At 45.5% G+C, this 22,040-nt stretch overlaps 1 protein-coding gene across 1 annotated transcript; it reads left to right on the top strand.

The window, feature by feature from the left end:
• Positions 1-417: 417 nt before the first annotated feature.
• Positions 418-17,048, top strand: Akirin1 (akirin 1). Its single transcript, XM_057784955.1, has 5 exons — positions 418-752; positions 7,437-7,577; positions 11,849-11,983; positions 14,058-14,129; positions 14,862-17,048. Exons 1-5 carry the CDS (start codon positions 536-538, stop codon positions 14,870-14,872), a joined length of 576 nt encoding a protein of 191 aa, XP_057640938.1. The 5' UTR covers positions 418-535; the 3' UTR covers positions 14,873-17,048.
• The last annotated feature ends 4,992 nt before the right edge of the window (positions 17,049-22,040 follow it).

Consider the following 22,040-nt stretch of genomic DNA (forward strand, 5'->3'; position numbering starts at 1 on the left):
TTCTTGGGACTGGGCGAAAAGCCCTTGATAACCCTTTAGAATCACCTCTTTTATCAGGGACAAGACTGCCCAAAAGCAGGTCACGCAGCCACGGGGAACCCCGGGTCTCCCTAGGTCTCTCCCATTCCCCCCCCACGACCCCTCCCCCCCGACCCCTGCCGCGCAGGTGCGAAAGACCTCCGAGGCCACCCCAGCCGAGCCCGGGAAGGGGGGCCCTGGGAGGGGCGGAGGCGGGGGCCTTCCCAGTGTTGCTAGGCGACCACGCTCTACGCCCAGACCGGCCCACTTCCTCCGCGGGGGGCGCCTCGGGACGAGCCCAGGCCTGCGGACCTCCTGGAGAGGCCCTCTTCCGGCTTACCCCCCCTCCGCTGGGCGGTGGCGCACGCCCGTGACGTCACAGGAGGCGGGGCCAGCGCGGCTGCCGGGTGCCGGAGGCGCCATTGGAGCCGGCTTGGCTTGGGACCCGTAGCTCAGGAGTTGGGTCCTGGCCGCCGTTGTTGCTGCGTCTGCGTCTGGTCCTTGGCCCCTCCGCGGGATGGCGTGCGGGGCGACATTGAAGCGGCCCATGGAGTTCGAGGCGGCGCTGCTGAGCCCCGGTTCCCCGAAGCGGCGACGCTGTGCCCCTCTGCCCGGCCCCACTCCGGGCCTCCGGCCCCCGGACGCCGAGCCACCGCCGCTTCAGACGCAGATGCCGCCGACGAGTCTCCAGCAGCCTGCCCTGCCCGGCAGCGAGCGTCGCCTTCCAACTCCGGGTAACCTGCACTGCTGCTGCGGACTTGGCAGGAAGCCAGGCCAGGGCGTGGGGAGGGGGGTAGGGAGGGGGCGGGGGTCGCGGACACCGGCCGAAATCACCTCTGTACCTCACATCGGCCTTGGGAGAAAAAGGAACTGGGGTGCTGCTGGGCTCGGTTGCTTCCGGGGACAAGAGACATCCGGAAAGGGCAATGGCCCCGCTGTGTCGGTTTTCGGGGTTTCCGAGGGCTGGAAAGCCTGGAGGGGTGGGCACCAAGATGAGGTGGGGATACCCCCAGGTCGCCGAAGGCGTTTGGTGTCCCTGAAGCCCCTCCTGCCTCCGCTGTACGAAACCTCCCCGCAGATCCAGTGGGCCATGGAAAATTGGATTCTGCTCACGAACCCTGCCTTGAGTGGGGCGGGAGACCAATTAGAGAGGAGGGGGCGTGAGTGTGTGCGGCGCCGCACCGGGCTGGAGCTTGTAGGGAGACTTGATTTCTAGAAGTCTTTAGAGACCAGGAGCCACCCAGCAGCCATGGAATGGGATTTCAGCCTATTTCTTCGAGGGACTGGCCATGTTTTATTGTATGGCTATTGTCTTGTCTCCTGTATGGCTGGGAGTGGGTAAGCTGGTGGGCTAGTGTTTGAGAATTCTTCAGTATACAGAGATTCTGAACCAGAAATACAGATGTCTAATACGGTGACTTGGACTTCATTTGGCCAAGGCAAAAAGGAAGGACTCATGTGACAGTCCAGATACCTATCGTATTGCAGCAGGAGGAGGGAAAGTGCCTCAGCATTCATATTCAGCAATTTCAAAGGGTTCCCAGAAATGAGCTCTCAAAGGGGGATTTGGTCCAATCGTTTCTTTGGATTGCTTAATTATTCTAAGCGTTAGCAAAACCTGTAATCCTTTTAAGTCATTTTTCTCACCTTTTCAGTCGCTAGAGCCTTTAGTTTTCATTTCCTCCCTCTGCATGTCCACTGGGAGATGTTTGCTGCTACCAGCAGACCTCTCCAGCTTTGTCTCTGTGCGCCTCTTCCCTTCTTAATCCTAGAATCTTTAACCGGTGTCTCTGCCCTTTCCCCTAGAGCCACTTTGCTGTATCTTTACCCTTGAGTTTGTTAATCTCAATAGTCACTTCCTTTGCTGATTTGTGACAGTGTCTCACTGTCTAGCTTGGCCTTGAATCCACATTGCAGCCGGCCTTTCTTGAGCTCAGCAGTCCTCCTGCCTCAGCCTCACAAGTGCTGGACTCACAGACTTGAAACTCATCATGGCTGATCCCAATAATTATTTCTAAATAGAGTCTCCCCTTCATTACCTAGTCTGACCCATGATGGAATCTTTTCAATTTAAATGTCCTGATGACTCAATGTTATATATAACCTTACAGAATGACTGAACACTGGAAGTGGTTTTTTGTTTGTTTGTTTGTTTGTTTTTTATGAAGGGCCACCAAAGCAGGGGAAGACAGGACTGAGACAGAAAGATTGCTTGAGCCTAGAAATCCCACACTCGCCAGAGCAGTGTAGGAAGACCCCAGTTCAAAAAGGCAGAGGCATTGAAGTCTGTTTACATAAAGTTTTTTCTTTTTTTTTTGTTTTTTCGAGACAGGGTTTCTTTGTGGCTTTTGGTTCCTGTCCTGGAACTAGCTCTTCTAGACCAGGCTGGCCTCGAACTCACAGAGATCCGCCTGCCTCTGCCTCCCTGGTGCTGGGGTTAAAGGTGTGCGCCACCACCACCCGGCTACATAAAAGTTTTTATTTTTATGTGCATTGGTGTTTTACCTGCGCGTATGTCTATGTGAGGGTGTCAGGTCCCCTAGAACTGAAGTTACAGGCAGGTATGAACTGCCACGTGGGTGCTGGGAATTGAAGCTGAGTCCTCTGAAGAGCAGCCAGTGCTCTTAACCACTGAGCCATCTCTCCAGCCCCAGAAGTTTTATTTTTTCAATACTTAATTTTCTGTACAATTGTGTTGTGGTTCAGATGATCTTAGCTGTTAAATGTTAAATGTATTCAGAAAATTGAATATGACAGAGTTTGCCTGGAGGTGGTGCACACATTGAATCCTGGTACTTGGAAGTCAGAGGAAGGTGGACTCTCTGTGAGTTCAAGGCCAGCCTGGTCTACAGAGTTCCTGGACAGCCAGGGCTGTTACAAAGAGAACCCTCACCCCCCCTCCCCGAAAAATATGGCAGAGTTCTAGAATGAGGCCTCTTTTTGTTGTTGGAGGTGGTGGGTTTGGAACCCAGAGTTTCAGTCATGTTCTGGGGAAAATAAATGCCCAGAATTCTGTTAATGCTTTTTAAAGTTTTTTATTTACTTATTTAATGTTTTTGTTTTTTGTTTTGTTGAGACAGGGTTTCTCTGTGGCTTTGGAGCCTGTCCTGGAACTAGCTCTTGTAGACCAGGCTGGCCTCGAACTCATATAGAGATCTGCCTGCCTCTGCCTCCCAAGTGCTGGGATTAAAGGCAAACGCCACCACCACCGGAAAAGTTTTTAATTTATTAAACATACCCCATTCTCATATTTCTTACTGCTTATTGGATTTTGGTTCTGTCGGTCATGAAAAAAATATGAAGCATTAATGCATTATTTAATGCTTTTTAAAATGTATTTAACTTTATTTTATGTGCATTCGTCTGACAGTATCAGATCCCTGGAACTGCAGTTATGGATGGTTGTGAGTTGCCACGAGGGTGCTGGGAATTGAACTCAGGTCCCCTAGAAGAACAGCCAGTGCGTTCTTCTCTCCAGCCCCCTGTTTAATGCTTTTTATCTTAAGTAAAAAATGCCTTCTGGACTCAAAGATAAATAGGAGCGATGCTGTCAGTAGCTCTACAAATGGAATAAGATTTGACACTCCATACGTAATCTCAGCACATAATGTAATCTCAGAAGCAAAAACAGGATTACTACAAAGTCAGGGCCAACCTGGTCTATATGAGTTCCAAGCTACCCAGGTCTTATCCAGACCCTGCCACAGAACTCCAGGAAACAGTGATATCATCTAAGGGGGAAATGAATGTAACAATCTGATTTTTGCATTTTCCTTCTCTTTTTCCTCACTCTTTTGGGAGTTTGGGGGGAGGGAAACATGTATCTTAGGCTGGTCTTGAATTCAGTAGATAACTAAGGATGACTGAACTCAGCCTTCTGAGCTCTGGGTTTCAGGCATGTCTTGGTTCTGAACCAATCTGGCTGTATTGGACTAGCTTGTTAATGTTGTGTAGCCAGGGATGAGTCAGGGTGAGTTTGAACTTCTATTCTTCCTGCCTCCACCTCCTCTATGCTGAGTGGATTACAGACTCCTGCTACCATTGCCATGCCTACCTTGCGACTGAGTTTTTTTGTGGGATGGGGCGTTAAGACAAAGTTTCTTTAGGTAACCCTGGTTGGCCGGGTGCTGGGATTCAAGGTGTGCTTCCCCCATGCTCACACAGGGAGGGCTGAGTCTTGCAGAGCAGTTTAATTGTGGCTTGTAGTAGTCTAGAAACACTGTAGAATTTTGAGGAGGAATTTAGCCTGATAAATAACTGGGAAGCTGCCGGGCGATGGTGGCGCACGCCTTTAATCCCAGCACTCGGGAGGCGCAGGCAGGCGGATCTCTGTGAGTTCGAGACCAGCCTGGTCTACAAGAGCTAGTTCCAGGACAGGCTCCAAAGCCACAGAGAAACCCTGTCTCGAAAAACCAAAAAAATAAAATAAAATAACTGGGAAGCTAAAAGCTAACTAATAGAAAGGAGGATTAAAAGCATAACTGTTACAAAGAAATTTGCATTTTTAAAATAAATGCTGTTTCCTGTTTTAGGAGGTCTTCAGAAGAAAGTCACACCATGTTCTTGCGTAGATTGTAGTTGGCATCCTGGACTGGGTAGCGGATCCGCTAGCCTTGAAGTTGTGTTTGCACTGTGCACCCTGCTGTGCACCAGAGCCTCTGCCCTCGTGCTTGTCCTTTCTTGTTTCTTACAGTTGCTCACATCCTTGCACTGAATGAATCTGGCAGGTGTGCAGTGCACTTCAGGATCAGGACTTTTTTAAAAAGCCTCTCTGTATTCAAGAATCTAGAGGCTGGATTTCATGCTTCTGTTAAAGAAAAACATTGCTGTGTTTGTTCTAGCATTTAGGCAGAGTTAGTTTACCTAGATGTGCAACTCCTGGACCATACCTTTATCAGCACCATTAATTCATTCTGTGGTTTTGGTTCTCATTACTTGTTCAGATAGGCATTTTCCATTTACATTGAACAACTAGAATAAATATTTGAAATGGCTTCCTAAAATTGCCATGGCAAAATGGTATTATGAGTTTAAGACTATAATTTCTGGTCTTTAGACTGGTCTGGAATTTGTTACATAGGCCAAAATGGCCTCAGACTTCGAAGTTATCCTCCTGCCTCCATCCCTCTCCTCCCTGTACTGGAATCACAAGCTTTGGTCACCATGGATGCAGTCTCTGCTTTTGTTATGGGGGCTTTGTAGTATCTGAAGAAGGAATTTAGTATTATGCCACTATGTATAAAAACTTGAAACCCACATCCTTCTGGACTTTTGTCTCCAAGAATATAGTTTTATGATTGCTAATTGGTGTTTCCTGCATATTGGCAGATTCAGTTTGTGATGACTAACTCGAAACTATCATATGAGTCGTAGCAAACATTGTCCATTATATCACCTTTCTTTATTTTTCCAGTGCTGGAAATTGAACATAGATTACATGTGAAGCCAGTGCTCTACCACTGAGCTGTATCCTGGGCCCTCAGTTTACTTTTTAAGATAGTCTTGCTTGGACTGGTGAAGCCTTGATCTTGGGGTCCTCTTTCCTTGGCCCCCAGAGAAGCTGGGATTACAGGTTGGCATCACCAGGCCCAGCTCAGAAATGTTTTGGGTTCATGACTGGCTTGAGAACATGTGTTTGTTTTGAGACAGGGTCTCACTCAGCCCAACCTGACCTTGACCTAACAGTGCTTCTCTGGTTGCTATTTCCCAATCACTGAGATTACAGGCATGGGCTACCAACGCAGCTTGTTTTTGAGATGGTGTCTCATGTAGCTCAGACTGTTCTCAGGCTCTTTGTGTAATCGAGGATGACTTTGGATTCCTGATTCTCCTGCCTACCTCCTTCCAAGTGCTGGGGTTACAGGCATGGGCTTGCCACCACACCCAGCTCAAGCTTTTTTTTTTTTAAAGAATTAGTTTTATTTTTAATTCTGTGTGGGTTTTTGTTGTGTGGTTGTTTGTTTGTTTGTTTTTGAGACAAGGTTTCTCTGTGTAGCCCTATTTGTTCTGGAATTCACTCTCGTAGACCAGGATGACCTTGAATTTACAGAGATCCTCCCAAGCGCTGGGATTACAGGTGTGCACCACCAGCATTGCCTGGCCTTTAGAAACACTTTTAATGAGCCATGAAAATCCCAAACAGTAGCCCTGAGCTTCTCCCCTGTCTTCTTTTGTCCAGACTGTTACAGTTAATGGTTTTTGCTGTGTGCCACTGTCTTCTCACGCGACAAAAACTTGTTAAGAAACCTTTCATGATAAGAGATTTACCCTTAATACTGTGTTTTGTGGAAATGTAAAACTTAACTGAACTAAGACAGGGAGATTGCTTTAAATTTAAGACTAAGGTGGACTACAGTTTGAAAGCAGATAATGACAACACACCTTTAATCCCAGTGCTTGGAAAATAGAGGAGAACAGCAGGAAGAGTCACACAGTCCTCTCAGCTCCAGCAGGATCAAGTCCAGCCTAGGCTCTATGTGAGACTCTTTCCAAAAACAAAACAAATTAAAAATAGCAACATGGCTTATTTTACTTTAAATTGTAGCAGTGAATGCAGCAAAATTCAGGTCTGACTTGCTTGTTTACCACGGGAAAAAAAATTAAGGAAATTGATTGGAAGGCTTAACCAAAATAGCTGTTATTTGAGGAATTAAATTTTTTTGAAGTTTGTTTATCTTTATTTTATGTATATGAGTGTTTTCCTGCGTGTTTGACTGTACCACTTGCATGCCTGGTGCTGTGGAGGCCAGAAGAGTACTTAGATTCCCTGGAACTGTTGTTAAGGACTATTATGAGCCCCATATGGGTGCTGGGAATCAAATCCAGGTCCTCCAGGGGAACAGTCAGGGCTCTTAACTGCTGAACCATCTCTCCAGCCCTTATTCTAGGCATTTAAAATGTTTTAAAATTTGCTCCAAAGCTACACAGAAAGACCCGGTCTTGAAAAAAGTTTTAAAATGTATTATGTTGTCTGCTTGACACATGTGTGGCGGTCAGAGAACAACTGTAGAGCTGGTTGTCTCCTTACAGTTTGTCAGGAACTGAACCGGGGCACCAGACTTGCACAGCAGATACCTTTATGCACTGAGCCATCTTACCAGCTCCATAGATAGTCAGAATAAGAACACTGAGTCTTGAGCTCTAGGACTGGCATGTGTGAACATTTACCTGTTAATAACATGGAGATGAGGAAGAGACCTATATGACAAAGAAAATATTTAGTCAGAATATCTTCTTTGGGCTGGGATGTATCTCATTGGTAGAGTGCAGGGCTAATGTGGAAAATACTCGGTTTGAACCCCAGCATCTTCTCGAATAAAATAATAAGACCTTTCTTGCCTATCTTCTCAAAGTTTTTAGGGATGGGAAGTTTGAAGAAATGACCACAAATGAATGTTCAAGTTTTTTTTCTTTTATAGAACAAATTTTTCAGAACATAAAACAAGAATACAGCCGTTATCAGAGGTGGAGACATTTAGAGGTTGTTCTCAGTCAGAGTGAAGCCTGTACTTCAGAAAGCCAGCCTCCCTCCTCAGCACTCACCGCACCAAGTTCTCCAGGTAAGCATATTTGGTTTTGAGAATCTGGTTCAGAATTTGTGAGCTTAGTTTTGTGATGCACATCTATGACCCTGGCATTTAAGAAGCTAAGACCAGGATGGTGAGTTTGAAACCAGCTTGTGATCTATAACAGCACTGTGTCTCAGAACAGTTTCCCCTCTCAGCAGCAGTGTGTCCTTTAGCCACCTGTGCTGTGTGACTTTCTCAGTTCTGTGACAACCTGACAAATTAGGCAGGAAGGTTATGGTTTCAGATGGTATTGTTCTTCGTGGCAGCAGAGACATGGGGAAGTGACTTGATTCATGCAGTGAGCTTTTGGCTTCCTCTTCATATGGTACAAACCAGGAAATGGGGGTGACATGGAACCAGATGCAGAAACATAAACTTCAAAGGCCTGTCCTAGTGACCTATTTGCACCTGCTGGGCCTCATCTTTTAAGACACCACAACCTTCAAAATAATGCGGCAAGCTGGGGAACAAGCCCTTAAAACATGGAGTTATGGAGGATGTTCTAGATTCAAACCATGAAGAGCTAGTTCCAGGACAGGCTCGAAAGCAACACAGAGAAACCCTGTCTCGAAAAACAAAATAGATTCAAACCATAAGATGGAGCTAAGTTATTTCTTATTTAAACTTACTAATTAAGTTTTTTTTCTTAAATGTTTGCTTTGAGGTTTTGGTTTTGGTTTGGGCAAGTTTGTTTGTTTTGGTGATTTGTTTTTATTTTATATGCACTGGTATTTTCCCTGCAGGTATCTATGTGTCTGTGGAGGTGTCATATTCCCTAAAACGGGAGTTACAGACAGCTGTGAACTGCCATATGGGTGCTAGGGATTGAATCTGGGTCCTCTCTTAACCACTGAGCCATCTTTCCAGCCCCTGGGCAAGTTGTTTTTCTTTTTTAGTTTTTCGAGACAGGGTTTCTCTGTAACTTTGGAGCCTGTCCTGGCTCTAGCTCTTGTAGACCAGGCTGTCCTCGAACTCACGGAGATCTGCGTGCCTCTGCCTCCTGAGTGCTGGGATTAAAGGCGATGGGCAAGTTGTTTTTAAGATAGGGTATTACCATGTAGCCCTGGCTGGCCTGGAACTCCCAGGGATCCTCTTTGTCTCCTGGGTGCTGGGATTAAAGTTGTGTGCCACCATGCCTTGTCCCTCATTTTGTTGTTGAGACAGTGTCTCAGTATGTAGCCCTGGCTAGACTGGAACTCAGTATAAAGACCAAGCTGTCCTCCAATTTGTGGAGGTCTTCTTGCTTGCTGTCTACACCCTTGAGCTGTCACACCCAGCAAAGCTAAAAATCCAGTGCTTGTATGCATTAATCTTATTTTAGGCACATTAATAGAAACCATATGTGGCACTATATTGGGCAAGCAACTGTGGGAAATTTGTTTTAGAAGTTCTGTTGGACTGTCCTGTTTTGTAACCTTGACATGTGGTTTGCCAGGGCAGTGCTCTAAAATCTCAGGATTTGACATTGTCTCTGTCACTTAGTGAACTAGACTTGCCTGTTTTGTCCCTGTAAATGGTGAACAGGCCAGTGTTGCAAACCTCCGTTCCTAAAACAGTTGAAAGTTTATTTCCTCAAAGTATTTCTTTTCTCCCGCCCCCCCCCCCCTCTTTCTCTTTCTCTCTGGGTGGGATTTCAATACAGTTTTTCTGTGTAGCCCTGGCTATCCTTGAACTCAATCTGTAGATCATGTTGTCCTCAAACTCAAAGAATCTGCCTGCCTCTGCCTCCCGAGTGCTGTGATTAAAGGAGTGCGTCACCACCGCCTGGCCAGAAATACAATGTTAACGTAGTAGAAAACAATGTAAGTAGAGAAATGGTGAGTGGGTAGATGTTTCAGTCATGTTTCATTTGTAGATAAAAAAAAAATACTTTGTTTAGTTTAAGAGGAAAAAGCCACAAAAGATTTGTTTCAGGGTGATAAGTAGCTTAAATACTGACAGGAAAGAAGAAACAGATTCTAGACTGACATCTGAGGCCTGGGCTAGAGCTTGGTCTTTATGTTGATTTATAAGGTTGTTCTTTTACCATCAGCAGGCAGGAGAAGTCCTGTGGACTCTGTTGCTCCAGAATCAAACTTTTGCTGTCTTCTTTTGGCCTCACTTCAAAAGTAGAAGCAGCTTGCTATAATCTTATCCCTTCCATTTTTGCTGAGTGTTTTGAGTGAGCTTGTTTGATAAAACATATTTACATCTGAAATCTTAGCCCCCAAGAAGCTGAAAATTACAGTTTTGATTTCCACAGCCTCTGCTGGTAAAGCAACAAAACAGAAAAAGAGGCCCATAGGTAAGAGATTCATTATTAGGTAGCAGAGAATGATCTTGACCCCAATTCCTTATCCTGATGCCTCCAAGTGCTGGATTTATAGGAGTCTGATTAGTCATAAAAGGAGCATGAGTTAATAAAGATGTGATCACTGGCCCAGTTGGTAGAGTGCTTGTCTCGTGTGCTGATGAAGCCCTGAGTGGGATCCCCAGCACCAAATAAAACTGTAGCCCCAAGGCCGGGCGGTGGCGGCGCACGCCTTTAATCCCAGCACTTGGGAGGCAGAGGCAGGCGGATCTCTGTGAGTTCGAGACCAGCCTGATCTACAAGAGCTAGTTCCAGGACAGGCTCCAAAGTTAGAGAGAAACCCTGTCTCGAAAAACCAAAAAAAAAAAAAAAATGTAACCCCAGTATTCGGAGAGGCCGAGGCAGAAGGATCAGAAGTTAAAGGTTATTTGGGGATACTAACAATTTGAAGGCCAGCCTGGACTTCTTGAGACCATTTCCAAAAAGGGAATCGTAGGAGGTTAATGTCAGTACTTGTTTTATATTGTGAGCAGGTCCTCTGGTCCTAAGCCCCAGACTCCCTGTAGCTTACAGAATTACTTGCGGATCCTAAAAGTAAAAGATGCCCTGGCCCTGGCCTGCTACAGAATCATTATCAGAAAGTGTATTTTTGGTGTCTGTTTTACAGACTTTTCTAATCTGATGTCCACGGGAGTGAGGCACATGTACCCCCAGGGTAGCTGTGAATGAAGTCTAATACAAAGTCATGAACTTTAGACATTTTGAGTGACGGAATCTAGTGTTGAACACCTTTAATTTCAGCACTCAGAGGCAAAGACAGGAAGATCTCCATGAGTTACAGGCCAGCCTGGTTGACATAGCAAGTTCCAGGCCAACCAGGACTATATTTAAAAAAAAAAAAAACAAAAAACCTTGAAAACATTTTTTTTATCTTTCTGTATATCTTGATTATACAGTTAGTTCTCAGGCATGAATTTTGTAGATGACAGTGTTGTGTGTCCCAGTATGTGAGAAGGTTGGATACCTCTGAGTGATTTCCAGTGACCTTATGTTCTAAATGTATTTTTCCTAATCAAGACTGGAGGCAGAGGCAGGTGGATCTCTGAGTTTGAGGCCAGCCTGATCTACTGGAGTTAGTGCCAGGACAGGCTCCAAAGCCTGTCTTGAAAAAAACAAACAAACAAACAAACAAACAAAAAAAGACTGCAGGCTTCAGCTTTAAGCTTTTGGTTCTGGTCCTTTATGGACTATGAACCCAGATTATTAGGACTCAGCTAGCACATGGCACATGTCTGTTCCCCTGCTGCTCAGTTTACCCTTAGTTTTGCTTCTAGAGCACAGACCAGGGAAATAGCTCCCATTTGTACAGGGTATGTCGGAGGGCCTGAGTTGGAGTCCTCAAAATACACATTTTAAAAAACGTAGCCGGGCGGTGGTGACACATGCCTTTAATCCCAGCACTTGGGAGGCAGAGGCAGGCGGATCTCTGTGAGTTCGAGACAAGCCTGGTCTACAAGAGCTAGTTCCAGGACAGGCTCCAAAGCTACAGAGAAACCCTGTCTCGAAAAACCAAAATAAATAAATAAATAATAATAAAAATAAAAAAATAAAAAACCCTAATGTGACAGTGCACATTTGTGATCGTAGCACTTAGAGGTGCAGATGGGCAAGATCCCTAGGGCTCCCTGACCAGCCAGGCTAGCCTAGTTTTTGTGTATTTTGAGTATTTCTCTGAAGGTCATTAATTCTGAACCATAGAACAGGAATATATTGTGTAAAGAAGATTTGTCTTTTTAGGGAGATAGGGAATACTTGAGGTTCAAGCCTTGAATTAGGCAAGTGCCCTACACCAATCTTTGATTTTTGAGGGTCTTTCCCATTTGTGCCTCAAACTCCATACTTTTTGCCTCTAGAGTAGCTGAGTTTATAGGCATTTGCCACTGCACCTGGCTTATGTTTATGTTTTTGCCAGGCTCTTCCTGGATGAAGAAGGACCAGCCCACCTTTACGCTTCGACAAGTGGGGATAATATGTGAGCGCCTCCTAAAAGACTATGAAGATAAAGTCCGGGAGGAGTATGAGCAGATCCTCAGCACCAAACTCGCAGGTAGGCTGAGGCATGGGTTGCTGCCGTTGATGTAACTCAGAAAAGAGGGCTTCGTGCAAGAGAGCTTTTGGAGTTGTGAGCACTGCAGCTACTCTTTGGGTTACAGGTGTTACTTACACATCATATGAGAATTCATTTACATTTCTAAAAGCAGATAAGCCAAATTATATGTAAGAATTTTCTGGAACTATAGGCATTGAGTAGGCCACCAGCTGGCAAATAGGTAGTTGACTTATGGTGCTGACTTCCTAACAGGTGTCAGCAATTTTTCAGTGCAGCATCACTAGCAAGTGTTGTGATAAGGAGCAGCGGGCTAAGTTCCTGCCACCCAGCTCCCGGCCGCCTGCACTGCTAGCTTTATACCCGAAATAATTACACGGAAACTGTATTCTTTTAAACACTGCCTGGCCCATTAGCTCCAGCCTCTTATTGGCTAGCTCTTACATATTGATCTAACCCATTTCTAATATTCTGCACTGGGCGCCAAAAAGTAGGCGGTGTAATAACCAGGCTAGCTTAATATGAAACAGCAAATTTTATTCTTTTTTTTTTTTTTTTTTTGGTTTTTCGAGACAGGGTTTCTCTGTGGTTTTGGAGCCTGTCCTAGAACTAGCTCTTGTAGACCAGGCTGGCCTCGAACTCACAGAGATCCGCCTGCCTCTGCCTCCCGAGTGAAACAGCAAATTTTAATGAGGGGATATCTTACAACACCAGGGATCCAGCGGTAAGCAGGAGATACAAAAAAAGAGAGCGGGCTCACCAGATTTATATGTAAACATTAGCCCGAGGTGAGCACGCCCCCTAAGGGGGCTGGGCTATCCCTACAAGCAAGTTCAAAATTTCTGCACTAGAGTCACTTTGTTGTTGCAGAAGTTAAGCGTTCTTTGGGAGGTATGGTAGAAAAAAAGCAACTATAGGTCAGCTGAGGCTGGAAAAAAGGTGGTTATTAGTAATGACAAGTAGAGCCTTGTGTGATCAAGCATCGTAATTGGGCCGGTGTGGCTCAGCAGTTAGAGTGCTTTCTGTTCTCCCAGAGGACCTGAATTCAGTTCCCACCACCTATAACTCCAGCTCTGGCTGATCCAACACTGTCTAGACTCCAAGGGCACTAGCATTCAAATGCACATACCAACATGTGCATACAAAAAAATGCTAAAGAGCTGGGCTGTGGTGGCGCACGCCTTTAATCCCAGCACTTGGGAAGCAGAGAGAGGCAGGCAGATCTCTGTGAGTTTGAGGCCAGCCTGGTCTACAAGAACTAGTTCCAGGGCTGGAGAGATGGCTCGGAGGTTAAGAGCATTGCCTGCTCTTCCTAAGGTCCTGAGTTCAATTCCTAGCAACCACATGGTGGCTCACAACCATCTGTAATGGGTCTGGTGCCCTCTTCTGGCCTGCAGGCATACACACAGACAGAATATAGTATACATAATGAATAAATAAATATTAAAAAAAAAAGAAGAACTAGTTCCAGGACAGGCTCCAAAGCAACACAGAGAAACCCTGTGGGGGGGGGGGGGGGATTAATAATAAAAATAAATCTGTCGTAAGGCAGAAGCAGGCAGATCTGAGTTTGAGGCCAGCCTGGTCTTAGAGTGTGTTCCAGGACAGCTAGGGCTGTTACACAGAGAAACCCTTCCTTGAAAAACCAAAATAAATAAATAGAAATAAATCTGGAACTTACCATGTGGACCAGGCTAGCTTCAAATCAAGAGCTCCCTCAAGGAATAGGCTTCCAAGGCTGAGCCACCATTCTCAGCTTATTTTTTTCCTTTATTTTCTTAGTTGGGGATCCACCTCGCCCATTTGTGTTTAGACAAGCCCTCTGTTGCTGACCACACTGTAACCCCACCCATTCATGTTTTCATTTTGTGATAAAGGACTTGAGGGCTTCAAATTTGCATATCTTTGTTCTTGGAGACCGCGGGTAGTAGGTGGAATTACGAGAGAGAAAAGAGAATGTTTGAGTAGAGAGTACAAACAGGGAAAACAGATTCCAGCCTGCTTAGTAAATTGCCTAAAGGGCTTAGGGATGGGTTTCTAGGATAAGTATATACTCTTTACTATATCTTCACAGAACAGTATGAATCTTTTGTGAAGTTCACACATGATCAGATCATGCGGCGATATGGGACAAGGCCAACAAGCTGTAAGTTTACCAAGTTTTTCTTTAAAATTTCCAAGTTCTAAGATTTTGCTTGGGAGTATTTTGTGTCCTGAGAGCAGAAGGCCCTGGGTTGTTGTTGCTCTTGCAGAGGACCCAGACTCAGTATCCACATGGCGGCTCACAAACACCTTTAACTTCAGCTCCAGATCTGATGCCTCCTCCTGATCTCCGAGGGCACCTGGCACACACATGGTGCACAGCATATATACAGGCAAAATAAAATACTCATGCATAAAATAAATATATCTGAAAAATAAACGGTTTGAAAGACCTTGTAAAGTGAAGTGACTAAGAATACTTCGGTGTCCAGAACAATATCAAACCACTAAATCTAATTTTACATAATCCTCACAGTATCCTATGAGGTGGGGCTTTTACTGTTGACCCCACTGTATTGTACTTAGAGATGTACAATAATTGACTCATATTCAGCCACAATTGCCGCCTGTGGCCATCTGTCTCCAGCACCAGTCTCTCTGTTATGTCTTTTCTCCAAAAAGGTGGCTCCGGTTAGTTTATGGAAGTTCATTATCCAGGGAGTGGTCAAGATTTCTTAATTCTAAATATTTGAAATACTTGGCAGATTTCTTAAATTCTGCCTTTTAAGTGGTAGCTCAAGCACTATTTGATCGTTTACTGCTAGTGTGTGTTTTAAAAGCATGATGACTGCATCTTCATTGTTCTTTCCGTTTGTCTTTTAACTCTAAATTGCAGATGTATCCTGAAGCCTTCTTGCCTATCTGGGTACCAGGTGTGACCTCAAGAGATGGCTGCTGTACACTTTTTGCAACTGGTTTGATATCACATTTCAGCTCCAACTTTGCATCCTGAGAACACTTAAATGTTCCTGCAGGTCCATTTTATACAACTTGAAAGACCTTAAAACTTTCTGGTTGCCACAGCATATCTTTCTTTTCTGCTCATCCACTACACAGCTGTGCCCTACTGTGATAGGTTTTCCAAACAAAAGTACCTGGAGCAGCAGTTTAGCAAAGAATGCCTTCAGTGGCACGCGACATGTGGAGTTTCCCCAGCACAGCTCTGAGAGAAGTGTGTGTGTGTGAGTGTGTGTGTGTGTGCGTCTGTGTGTTTTAAGTTATTATTTGTAATGTGCAAAACTTTTTTTGATCTTGGGGATTCTGGCTGTGAATTTGATGCACGACAATTATGGTTAGAAACATTTTTTTGGTCTACAGAAGATCATTAATGTTTGGTGACCATATAAGTTGTAACAGTGGATTGTTTTATGTGTAGGTATTATCGTTAAATACAGGGACTGTTTCCAGGCACAGAATTTGAATCATAAGTTAGGATGGACATTAGACATGATTATGATGCTGTAGGGAAGGTCTGCAGTCCTAAATCTGCAAATACATGGTGAGAAATTAGAACAAACTGGAGACGGGCCATCAACACATGGACTCTGCCTAGCTGTGCTGGAAAACTACTTTGACTCCAAGCCTTAAAATACCCTGTGGAGTCTGAGCTCACCTCATTCATACAGTCAAGGAGCTCCCTGCTCCCTGGACACTGAACTTCTACAGGGAAAAGTTCTCCCCTGGAGCGGAACATCAGGGTGTGCTCGGAGCGTAACACGGGGAGTGCAGGGCTGGGCCAGGCCTTGCAGCACTGCTACTTGGGAGGAGCCACTTCACCTTCTCATTGGTTTCAACAAAGAATCTGGATCTTTTGTCCAGGTTCCCCCAAACTCCCCTAAGGTGTCTGTGTTCAACTGTTAGAACTTGGTTTTGGCAACCCCCTGCCTAAAGTCACTTTTTGGCTGTTCTTTGCCTTGGTCCCAAGGCTGTGAGCAGAAAGCAGCCTCTGTGTTGAGGAGGTGGGAGTTAAGTATACATTTATTTTTACTGTGACTTGTTCAGGACCACATTATACAAAATGCCTTGTTTCCTTTACTGTTGTTTTGGAAAGGAAAGTTTTATTAAAATTGTTGTAGTTTGAATATAGAATAGTTTTATTAATTACGGCTTTATTTTGGAAAACTCTTGAGTTTTAATTCAAATGTTTGCCAATACCTTCCAAAGTAAGGTGATATTCAGAGACAGTTGTTGAGATCTGATAGCTTATGGACATTTCTGGGGTATTCACATTTGAAGATTCCTTATTAATGAATGTCTTTGACTTAAATCTAACCAAAAACTGCAACATTATTCTTTGTACATTTTCATTATATAGTGTTAACAAGCTTAGTTGCAAACAAATAAAATCCTTAAGCTATTTGTTTACCTTGCCTTCTTGGTACTGTGATAATGTGTACTCAGATAATTCTAAGGCTGCTATAACCATTTCCATAGTTCAACAACCTGTTGAGATTTACAGATGCCTAGAGCCCACCTTCGCTCTTTTAATAATTAAAGAATGATTGACTCACATAAGGGACAGCTTGTTTCATCTCTTCTTTCTTTAGGGCAGTTACTTGTTCCTTGAAGAGGAGCCATAGTAATGTTTTTGATGGCGTGACTAAAGGCCTGTGAGGGGCCAAGTCCCAAAGGCTGCTCACCCAAGGCCCATTAGACACCAATGCGCTGTGCTCCCTTACTAAGCGTCGGCCAGCTACTTTGATGAGTAACAATCATGCCACCCTCTCAACTGCTAGCAGGGACTGCAGACTGCTCTTAGCTTACCCATTGGGGCCACTGAGTATGATACCACTATGGTTGGCCTTAAGGGCATTAAGGCTACACACAGGAGACCTGGAAGCCTGTGGGTCTTTGAAGTTCAAGGTCATCCTTGATTACGTAGCATTAAAGACGCTGTATGTATGTGTGTGTGTGCGTGCAAGCATGTGTGTGTGTGTTAAAAAAAAATTAACTTCTAGGGATAGAACTTAAGGATATTTCCCGAGTAGGGAAATTCCATTGTCTTACGGAAATCCTAACTTAATAAAACCTACAAAAACTACAAGGATGCATTGGAATGTGTAATTTCAGAAAAAACCTGTCCCGGGAGCGACTTAAGTTACTCAGCTAGGTGTGATAACTCACACTGATAAGTTTTGCCTTTTCGACAGTACTGGGGTTGGACCTAGTGCTTCACAAATGCTGGGCAAGATGACTACCACTGACTGGGCTATTTCTTTGTTGCTATAATAATGACCCTGTGTGCCGGGCGGTGGTGGCGCACGCCTTTAATCCCAGCACTTGGGAGGCAGAGGCAGGTGAATCTCTGTGAGTTCGAGACCAGCCTGGTCTACAAGAGCTAGTTCCAGGACAGGCTCCAAAGCTACAGAGAAACCCTGTCTCGAAAAACCAAAAAAAAAAAAAAAAAGACCCTGTGTGCCTCAGAGGAAGAGTGCCAGGTGATCCAAGAGTCAGGGTTAGAGTAGGCTGGGGATGCAGCTCAGTTGGTACTGTGTGTTCAGCATGCACAAACCTGGGTTTGGCCGGGCGGTAGTGGCGCACGCCTTTAATCCCAGCACTCGGGGAGGCAGAGGCAGGCGGATCTCTGGGAGTTCGAGGCCAGCCTGGTCTACAAAGCTAGTTCCGGGACAGGCACCAAAGCTACAGAGAAACCCTGTCTCGAAAAACCAAAAAACAAAACAACAACAAAAAAAAACCTGGGTTTGGTCTCTAGTACGACTTGAAAGCACACATGTGGCCCATGTGTGTATCGCAGCACTTAGGATGTAGAACTAAGAAGAGAAGGTTAAGGCCCATAGCACGTGATAAGGTGGAAGCTTGTGCTCTGTGAGAGCCTTTCTGACAGTGACATGTACTGCCCTAGCAGAGGACCCAGGTCTGGTTCTGGGTCCTACAGTCCACTCTAGGTAACTCACAATCACATGTAACTCCAGTTCCAGGGGATCTGATGCCTCTGACCTCGGGTACCCATACAACATGCACATTCCCCTACACATAGGCATAATTAGAAACGACAGCCTCCGGGAGTTTTTTGTTTTTTTTTTTTTTTTTTTTTTTTTGGTTTTTTGAGACAGGGTTTCTCTGTGGTTTTGGAGCCTGTCCTGGAACTAGCTCTTGTAGACCAGGCTGGTCTCGAACTCACAGAGATCCGCCTGCCTCTGCCTCCCGAGTGCTGGGATTAAAGGCGTGCGCCACCACCGCCGGGCTTCTGGGATTATTTTTAATGAAATGGTTTACGTACACTGGGCAAGGTTGCTCACACCAAGATACCAATATTTGAGAAGTACAAAGGTCAAGATGGTAGTTCAAGGCCAGTCAAGAGGTATTTAAAGCTCTCAAAGAGGAGCCGTCAGTAGTAGCGCACCTCTACTCCCAGCACTCGGTAGACAGAGGTTAGAGGCCAGCCTGGTCTACAGGATGAGTTCCAGGATAGCCAGAGCTGCACACAGACACCTTGTCTGAAAAAAAACAAAAAGAAAATGAGCTGGAAAGATAACTCAGGGGTTAAGAGCACTGCCTTAGAGAATAAAGGAAAGCGGCCGACATTCTCATGCCCCAATGTGTGTGCACACCTGAATGTGTGTATTCTCACACAAGATTTAAAACGTCAGTGAGATGGTAATGCTAGTAACTGGATGGCTAACCTAGATCGTAAGGGCTTCTGAGGTGTGCTGCACACACAGTACTTCATACCCCTTCATTTTATGCTTTCATAGCATCCTGTGATGCATTTGCTTCGTGACTTCCACTACTACATTGAGCTCTGTATCACTATGGCCCTTTATCTCTTGTCTCCTGGTGAGGGGCTAGCTGAAGTGCGCGTCTGTATTCTGCAGTAACCTAGGACTTCCCTCAACTCCCAGCTCAGATGATTCAAGCCTTGTCTCGGCTATCAGTCTAGTGGACAGAAGGGTAATATGGCTCCCTACTTTGTTAGGTGTGTGCCTCTAGGAAAGAGCAGTGTTCGCTAAGGAAGGCCCCTCAGCCCAGGCAGTGGCCTGCAATGGGGTCTGCTCTTAGGATGCTGACGCAGTAACAGCTGTTGTGGTTTCTGAAACCAGACTGCAGTGTGTTAATCTATGATGAGAATGTGTAGCAGGTGTAGTAGACTCTGGTTGGCTTTACCATGCCACGTTAGAACCCTCATTTGGTGAGCCAGGAGGTAGCACCTTACATCAAGAGGAAATTTAGATTGAGATGGTATTATGTAGTCCAGGCTGTCTTCTCCCTGAGGCTGAGGTGATCTTCTTGAGTTTATCCTCCTTCCTCCACCTAGTTGTGTATATGACTCTGGAGTTGGAATCCAGCACTCTTACCAACCGAGTCACATTCCTAGCTCAAGGGGATTCTTTTTGTTTTTTCCACAGTCTTCCTATATAGTCCTGGCTGTCCTGGAATTCACTATATAGACTAGAATGGCCTCATTCACAGAAAACCACTGTGACTCCCAAGAGCCCAAGGGTGTAGGGTAAAAGAGGCCAAGGAAAACCAACCTGACTCTAGCTTGACCCCCAGGGCTATGGCTTGAAATCTTATGAATCCCTAAGCTTGCCCCAGAATCAGGCTACTAAAACCCATCAATCCCAAGCCATCCTGGAAAGCTCTGCCCCCCCCCCCCATTGTACTCTTAAGTTTCTTGCTGCTTCTCACCCTAGATTCTTCCTTCCCAGTAAATTCCTTGAGTGAGGTTTGTTGTGGGACAAGACCGTTTTGCTGGAGCAGAGCCTGGCTAAGCCTGGGGAAGCTTTCCCCAGAGCAGAGCTGTGAGCTGCTACACTTACGGTGACTGTAGTGTTCCTTGGCTCCCAACTGCCTTTCCATCTGAGCTGCAACGCTTGCAGGAGGGAGTTTACGTCTGGCATCTTGAGCCTGACCTTTTGCTCACTTGGTTTTAGGAATTCATGGTTTGTTCAACTTCCTCCATCTCCAAATGGAATTCACACAGTCTGGTTTCTGTCCTGCAGCTCAATTACCAGCCTGAGAGTTTCCAGTATCATGGCCTTCTCTTGTGCCAGGCTTCTTTTTTGGGGTGGGGGCGGTTCGAGACAGGGTTTCTCTATGTAGCCTTGGCTGTCCTAGATCTAGCTCTTGTACACCAGGCTTGAACTCACAGAGATCTGCCTGCCTCTCCCTCGTGAGTGCTGGGATTAAGGGCGTGCGCCACCACTGCCCAGAGTGCCAGGCTTCTTAAGCTAATACTTTGTTTAGATCTGCTTAGTAGTAAAGTTTCCGCTATGTGAATGAGCTCATGAAAGAAGTAATGGGAGTGGATGCCCAGGGTACCTTTCCCCACCAGTGAAGCCCAGACACCTGGTCCTCAGGCAGCCACTGAATTTTGTTCAGAGGGATTGGGCCCTAGGCCTGAGTTCCGAGAGTCTTGGAGTCTTGATGCTGCGGAGATGAAGACAGGCATGAAGTTCTTTGCCTCATTATGCAGTCCTAAAGAAGCGCTGAGGAAGTTGTGGGAGGTAGGGACTCCTGATGGAGGACCCAAAAGTTCATGTCTCTGCTTCGGGATATAAGCACAGAATTACAGAAGCCTGGGCACCATAGCAACAATGGCTCAGACATAATTTCTGCTTGGTTTGGGAGTTGTGGCTTTTTTTTTTCAGCCTTTACATTCAAGGAAAGGCCAATGTTGCCTGTGAGGACCCTGTTGTTCAGTAGTAGGGACCCACCCATTCATACTTAGATCTACAGCAGACATTGATAGGGCTGACAGACAGTGCCCTCATGAAGGTCTTAAAAATCTCTGAAGAGCCGGGTGTTGGTGGTACACACCTTTAATCCCAGCCGTCAGGAGGCAGAGGCAAGTGGGCCGATCTCTATGAGTTCAAGACCAGCCTGGTCTACAGAGCAAGTTCCAGAACAGCCAGGGCTGTTATACAGAAAAACCCAGTCTCAAAAAGCCAAAAAGGGAAGAAAAAAAGAGAAAACTTAGCAAAATCTTATACCTTAGTTCTCTCAAAACAGTAAGATGGATAGCTCTGCCCCCACCCCCAAGACTGAACTGTACTTTAAACAATACAGGGCTCCAGTTTATCAGATTTCCCACTGCTACTGTCATTCCTCAAACCGAGGCCAAGGATCGTTTGCGACTGAGCACATGCCTGTGCAGTCATTAATATTGGGCCCTGTTTGGCTTCACAAACACTGGGATTGTCCTTCTTTCCGCTATTGCTGCATAATATTTCTGAGGAGAGATATAATAAAGTCTGTACTCTTGAAAGACTGGTCATGAAGATGGATTGAAGAACTGGGGACAGGAAGTAGATACTGAAAACTCGTGAAAGGACTCTGCCTTTACCTGTCTGAGGGACTGAAAAGATACTTCCACCAAGAAATAAGAAACCAAGGGTGAGTCGTGCGGTAGAGGTGCCTGCTTTTAATCCCAGGACTTGGGAGGCAGAGGTAGGCGGGACAGCCAGAGCTGTTACACGGGGAAACCCTGTCTTTAAAAAAAAAGAAGAAAAGAAAGGAATGAAGGAAGAAAAGGGAGGGAGGGAGGGAGGGAGGGAGGGAGGGAGGGAGGGAGGGAGGGAGGGAGGGAGGGAAGGAAGGAAGGAAGGAAGGAAGGAAGGAAGGAAGGAAGGAAGGAAGGAAGGAAGGAAGTATTTTGCTGGGCACACATTGAGTGCTCAGCAAACGAATTGGATTGAAACTTTTCACGTGGAGCATTTAGCTGATGGAAGAGGGTGGGTAGAGCAAGTTGGAGTGATTGACATTAATATTATGGATCTTGGGAATTTTCTACAGAAATGTTTTTTGGGGGCGAATGGGATCTGGCTACGTAGCCCAGGCTGGCCTTGAACTCACAGGCAGCCTTCTGTCTCAGCTTCCTGATGGCTTTTATGCAGATATCCTCTGGTAACATCGAAGAAAATTTTTTCTTTTTCTTCTTGTGTCTGTCCACCTGCCCCTCCTCCTGTCCCCCAAGACAGGGTTTCTCTGTATATTCCTGACTGTCCTGGAACTCTTTGCAAACCAGACTGGTCTCAGACTCAAAGACCTGCCT

Source organism: Chionomys nivalis, chromosome 11 (assembly GCF_950005125.1).
Source record: "Chionomys nivalis chromosome 11, mChiNiv1.1, whole genome shotgun sequence".
NCBI lineage: Eukaryota > Metazoa > Chordata > Mammalia > Rodentia > Cricetidae > Chionomys > Chionomys nivalis.